The sequence below is a fragment of the Manacus candei genome, unplaced genomic scaffold (assembly GCF_025592945.1).
Source record: "Manacus candei isolate 608988 ecotype Guabito, Panama unplaced genomic scaffold, ASM2559294v1 h1tg000008l, whole genome shotgun sequence".
NCBI classification, from domain to species: Eukaryota; Metazoa; Chordata; class Aves; order Passeriformes; family Pipridae; genus Manacus; species Manacus candei.
In genome coordinates, this window is record NW_026138056.1 from 4,685,662 (window position 1) to 4,691,661 (window position 6,000).

The window sequence follows — 6,000 nt, forward strand, 5'->3', positions numbered from 1 at the left end:
CTTTGTTGAACAACGTAGGTCAAGTGCCGTGTACATCTTTACATCTGTCATTTACTTACTTCATGGGGCTTCACTGATCTGAAACTCTCCACATCAAGGTGGTTAAAACATCATAAAAGATTGCTTGGCTTGAATTATATATTCTGCTGCTTTATGCTAATAGTGGATTAACAATAGGGAGTGTGCTGGAAAGAGGTTTGCTTTAATATTGTAATAGCCTCTTTTCCTGTTCTACAGTGTAAGATTTATCTTTTTTTTTCTCTTTCAGTTCTGTCCGAAAACGACTGCGGGAGGATAGAAAAGCAAACACAGCACAGAAGCTGCAGCAGATGAAGCAGAAGCTAAATGAGACTGAAAGAAAAAGAAAAAGGTGGTTATATTGGAAACCTATTCTCACTAAGATTGGGTTTGGTACACTGATTTTAGTTGGTGCTTATTCTTTCTGGAAAATGTATTTTCAAGAACATTCCTTGTAAGTAAACAGTAAGCGTGACTGCTCCGACAGCTAATTTTGCTGCAAGTTAATGACTAGGGGTGTGACTTTAAGCAGTAAACTCCTTACTCCTGGAATGGGTACAGACTGTTACATACAGTAGAGAAGTGATGTAAACTTGATCCCATGTCGACATCTCAGGACTTTCCACTGCAGGTACTTACAAAAATGAACTGCTGCCCCCCAACAGAGTTGATGGTTTTTGTTTATATGAGCAGGTGCAAACTTGCTGCAACTGTTTATACACTTTTTAAGATGGTGTTCTACCAGATCTTAAACAAAGCTGAACCATGGAGGTTTAGCTACTGAAGGCTGTCTGGATTTAAATTTACATGCCTGACGTAAGCAATAAACAATGTTGTATCATTTACATTATTAATGCAAAGAAGTTATCCTTAAATATGTGTAATGTACTAGTGACATGAACTTAAACATTTTATATTCTTACAACCTAGGATAAATATATTTTATAATTGCATATTTAATCTTTTTGTAGTTCACTGTACTTTTAAAAGCTCAGTTTGTACAAATTTCCGACCAAAAGAATTTCATTTTGAAACTAAATGTAATTATAATTTGTGCATGAAAAGAACAGTGCAACCATTCCCCATATTTTGTCTCTCCAGTTTGAAATGAGCAGCTAGGGGTCTGATGAAGCACTTGCCAATTTCGACTCTGTTAATTTGCATTCCTTATTTATTTTTTGTAGTTTTCATTATTTAAGTAAGGCATAGAAATTCAATTTTTTTTAAGACTTTTGAGAACTTAGTCCCCACTGAGAATCATAGTGTTGATTAATGTATTCAGACTTCAGCTACTGTTTGAAGGCCAACATTTCAAGTTCTGACATTCCATTAAATGTGAGACATAATGTTTTGTGTGTCTATAGATTTTAATTGCTAGAAAGAATAAAATTCACTCATCAGTGATAAGTGTAGAAAGCACATTCAAAGGAAACTATAGTTGGACTTCCAAGGGTGGCTTTAATAGGAAAGAAATGTTGGTAGTGTTCTGCCATACCCAGTTTGTTTGCCTGTATGAGCCACTTTGGTGGCGTCACAAAGTCTAGAACTGCTTTTCAGTTTCTCCAGCACTGTATTAGAGACATGATGGTAAAACACTTGATGACTAATATTTTGGGAATACCTGTGCTACAGCCCCTTTAAAATTATCGAGCACTCCCTTTCCGTTCCTTGGGCAATAACACTTTCTAAGTAGTAATTCTACACAAATCAGTTTCTGTGCTTTAAATTACCTTGCAGTACAGATGGTATGTGGCTGTATGTAGCTTGTTGTTCCAGTTGAGACCTAATGATTTGTAGGATTGGATTGTACTTTGAATTATGGATTTTATTTATTCAAGCATTGCCTTGTTGGGTGACTTCAGAGAAGTCATGTTTTCTCCTTCTGTTTTCTTAAACTTGGTTATTTTCTGTTGGGTGTGGGGTTTTGGGAATTTTCTTTCCCCCCCTTCCATTTTGTAAAGTGCTTCCTGGATTTATTGCTGAAAAATACTAAAAGAGCTGGATGGTTACTTGGTTCCTTATTCAAAGGAATTAACTTGAAAGTTTTTCAGAACGTCCAAGCTTGGTAATAACGTAAGAGGCATGGAGCCCAGTTACTTTGACATTTACTACACAAAGCTAAGTACAGTTTACCCTTTGAAATTCTCATTTCGCAATAGCCAATACTGTTTTGGACCACACTGTTTATATAGTGTCTATAGAGTAAACAAATGCTAAAGGGTCCAGATCAGGAAAACAAGTGCAGTTTCATACAGTTCTCAATTTGGGAACTTGTGCTTCAGTAGAACAAGACAATTTGTTCTGCGGCATTGCTGACCAAATGAGCAGCCCTAATAGCTAAATGACTTGCTGACTGCTTTGACACAGTGTAGGCAGGCAGCTCATATATTTCAAGGTGTTTCACCATTTTTACAACCACAGTAACTTTTAGCCAACAAGACTGTCAGAAGACTTTTTTTCTTTCTTTAAATTGAGAAGACAGGTGTTTCAGTATCAGCTGTAACTGTTAGTAGGTGTAAATGTATGTGCCTTATAGATATATTTTGGTTATGGAAAAATACATGGAATGTAATTAAATGCTTTTGTAGCAGAAATATTCCAGATTTTATTCTAAATACTTAAAAGCAGCTAAGGAAAAAGTGCAGGCGAAACCTTCACTGATATCACACTGTCATTTATTTCCCTTCTCTTGGCATGAGAAGGGTTTCCTGGGTGACCAGTATTCTACAGGCACTGAGCTCTAACTGCAACTTGTCAAGTTGTCACTAGAGTTGTTTCCCGATTCCATCTTCCAAATTCTGGCTTTTCAGTTTTGTGGATCCTCAGCAAACATTCCTCATTTCAGGGTGGAACAGGGCAGGAGGTGGCCATCTTGCATCTCCTCACACTCTCTTACCTTCTCGATGCAATAAAGCAGGACTTGCACATTCAGCAGTTGTTCTGTAAAAGTTTAGTTTGGTTCTGTGATTGCAAGTACCTTGGGAGTCTTAACTGTTAATAGTTTAAGGAAGATGAGCCGATAAAAGTCCTGGATAAAACTATTTTTAACAGTGAATTGTTCATGGCAGTATGAGAATAGGAAGGACAAGCAAACAACAGGTTGCTTAGTACACTCCAGGAAATAATTTGGATAAAAATCTTCCTCCTGGTCCATCACTAATCCTTATACCCCAGAATCTGGCGGAGGCTTGTTGCTGCTGCACACTAAGCCCTTGTGATACTTTGTAATTCTGTGGGATTTAAATTTGCAGCAGTTTTGCACAAGTTGGAAGTTAAATAGGAACAACTATGGGCCAAAATGAAGAACTGCTGATCCCAGGCACCCCTATGATAGGAAATGCTTAAAGGGTGAAATTGAAGGACGTACCTTCTGACCCCTCTCCTGCCTCCCTCCACCCTGTTTTCTGGCAAGCTGCTGGCTGGTCCTGTGCTACTTCTAAAACGTTGTTGGGCTTGGTTCAAAGGGTTACTGTGTTTGGTTTTCCCCTCTATTCTGGAAATGCATCAGTCAAAATTTTTGATGCACAGTGGGCATCTCTGAATTTGATAAAACAATGTTTGACTCTCAGATGAACACTCATGTACAAATTATGCACATTTTCATTAAAAAAATTCCTAGCAAACATTTGGATCTCCATTGCAAGGAGTTTGCAAAGTTGGAATTAGTTCTTTAGGTTTCCTGTTTATGTTCTTGGTGCAGGGACAGTCCACTTAGAGTGACGGTACATCTGTATTTTCCTTGAAATGTATTAAGTAAAATAATTTAATTCAGTGTGAAATAGCAATTTAAAAAAACCTATGGATTTATTTTATGGAAGTGAGATGTTGCAAGTGGAACTTAGCTTATTCTGTTAAACCTCGAGTAAAATGGTTTACTGACATCAGTTTATATCCCCCTGAAAAGGGAAGAGGTATAAATGTGTATGCATGTATGTGTGACTGGATCGTGCAGGCAATTAAAAAGCCTGGCTAGCTTTATGTTTAATGAATGTAAACCAAATTATTTAGTTTGCTGTTTGGCATTATAGTAAAACCTGAGACACTTGAGGACTGCACGAGAAAGTATATTAACGGTGACAAAAGAGGAAATCTTCTGCATGGCCGAGTGGCTTAAGCCAGAGGATGGTATTTGCAAAGTTGACGTAACACACAGTAGTCTTCCTGGGCTTTTTTGTTTGCCCCTGAAGTTTTAAGTCAGTCTTTCATTTTTATGTACGAAAAATAAATGTGTTCAAAATTGCATCTCTGTCTGAGTCTTTATTTAAATTGGAAGGATAAATACTTGGAAGCCCTTTTTCAGTGTGTCGTAACTGATCGAGTAAAGCTGCATTATGAATCAGTGTAGTGCTCGCAGAACTCAGACTTGTTTTACTTGTAGTAGCTTGAGGCTGTGGTGCTGTGAACACCAAGGTGTCTTTCTGCGTTCCTCGGAGTAGACACTTACCTTGCCTAAGAGCAGAATGTACAGTGCTGGGATGTCTTCCTCACTACAGGAAAACTTTGCCTGTAAACGGTTGTTTCTGTGCCGCTGTGCCAGGGGTGGCCTACAAAGCCGTGAGAGGTGGTGCGTTTTGAGATGCAGCCTGCCATAGTCCCACTGAGGCCCAAGGAGACTTCTGCAGTGCTTGGGGTTAAATGTGTGAGGAAGGGGTTTGCTGGACTGAGACCTGTACTTGGAAATCCCCAGCAAGGATGTGCCTTATACTGTAACGTGGAAATACCTTCTGGAAAAGCAACAGCTTTCCAAGAGTACTTGCTCTGAGGCAGTAGTTGCTCCAGGGAATGCATGAGAAGCTGTTTGGTATTGACAGTGGGCTGCAAACCCGCTGTCGGTTCTTAGTTCTTTTTTTTTGTTGTTGTTGTTTTTTTTCCCCGTACTCTGTACTGAATCGGTGACTTTCTTTTGGTTGTATGTCGCAGGCCGAGACTGACTGACACCTAAGCCTTCAAGACTTGTGAATATTCTGCAGCTATAAACTGCAAATTATTGACATGCAAAGCAAGACATGAGCCCCCTCTTCGGGAACAAAAAGTGAGGTCTGTTAAGTACCAAGAAGACCTCAGTTATCTGTTTACAGCGTAAACTGCACCGAGGGGATGAAGACCACCAGCAGCGTGTGCTACTTTGCAAAACGAAATAATTTGCCATCTTGTGTTTTTTATAATGCCTGTATTAATGTAGAAAGATGTAAAAGAAATAAATTAGGAAATATTTTGTTTTGTACTGCCATTCTTATTGTATTTTTATACTTTTTGGCAGCATTAAATATTTTTTTAAATTGACAATATGCTGTTGTGTGCACGTTATGTTAGGGAGAAACCGTTAAGAGCCTGTTTTGTGGAAAAAGAAGCCTTTTGCCTTAAGGTTTCCTGATACCTGTCTTAACTGGAAAATGGCAAAATTATTAGAAAGTGCTTAAAAATATTTCCATTAATGCTAAGTATTGTAGTTTGATTTAGGAGGAACTCTTGCACATTTCTTTTGTAATACACCACTTAAGATTATTATTTTATTAATCTGACCAGTTGGTTTGGTAATCCTTCTTATGTTTGCTATAAAATATGCACAAGATGTTCAGAGTAACTTTGTGAAGGGAAAGTGTTTTGTTGGTTATGCTTTAAAGGGAAGACAGATGTGAAATCTGACCTCTCATGCCCCACGGTCCTGTGTAACAGGAGCTCAGGGCCAGGTGCAAAGCGCACAAAGTCAATGGTGTCTGTAATTAAATGGGTTTTGGATTGTGCCATCGCCATGTGTTGTATGTACAGTATTTTCCTTCACGTATCCCACCTTCTGTCAGCGTTCTCCCTGACAAAGTCAGGATGGATTGGAAAGGGGTAAACCGGAGTGTTGCTTAAAGGAGTTCTTCCAACAGGGTCAGCAGCGTTTCCAGCCCTGTGCCTTCTGTAACAGAGCTGACCTCAGTTCTGCACTTGATGTTCTCTGACAGTTTCAGATAAACCTTAACTCACAAAAAACAT

At 38.7% G+C, this 6,000-nt stretch overlaps 1 protein-coding gene across 2 annotated transcripts in view; it reads left to right on the forward strand.

Annotated features, from left to right (window-relative positions):
* The window catches only part of PTPN2 (protein tyrosine phosphatase non-receptor type 2), a 28,995-nt gene extending 23,691 nt beyond the window's left edge, over window positions 1-5,304 (forward strand). Inside the window, exons 9-10 of one of the 2 annotated variants that reach the window (XM_051773650.1) lie at window positions 269-370; window positions 4,939-5,304. In XM_051773650.1, the coding sequence (XP_051629610.1) occupies window positions 269-370; window positions 4,939-4,960 (124 nt within the window). In that variant the 3' untranslated portion in view covers window positions 4,961-5,304. Of the gene's footprint in view, window positions 1-268; window positions 4,259-4,938 lie in introns of those variants that run through there. The other variant, XM_051773648.1, reaches the window with a different exon arrangement.
* Window positions 5,305-6,000: the final 696 nt, after the last annotated feature.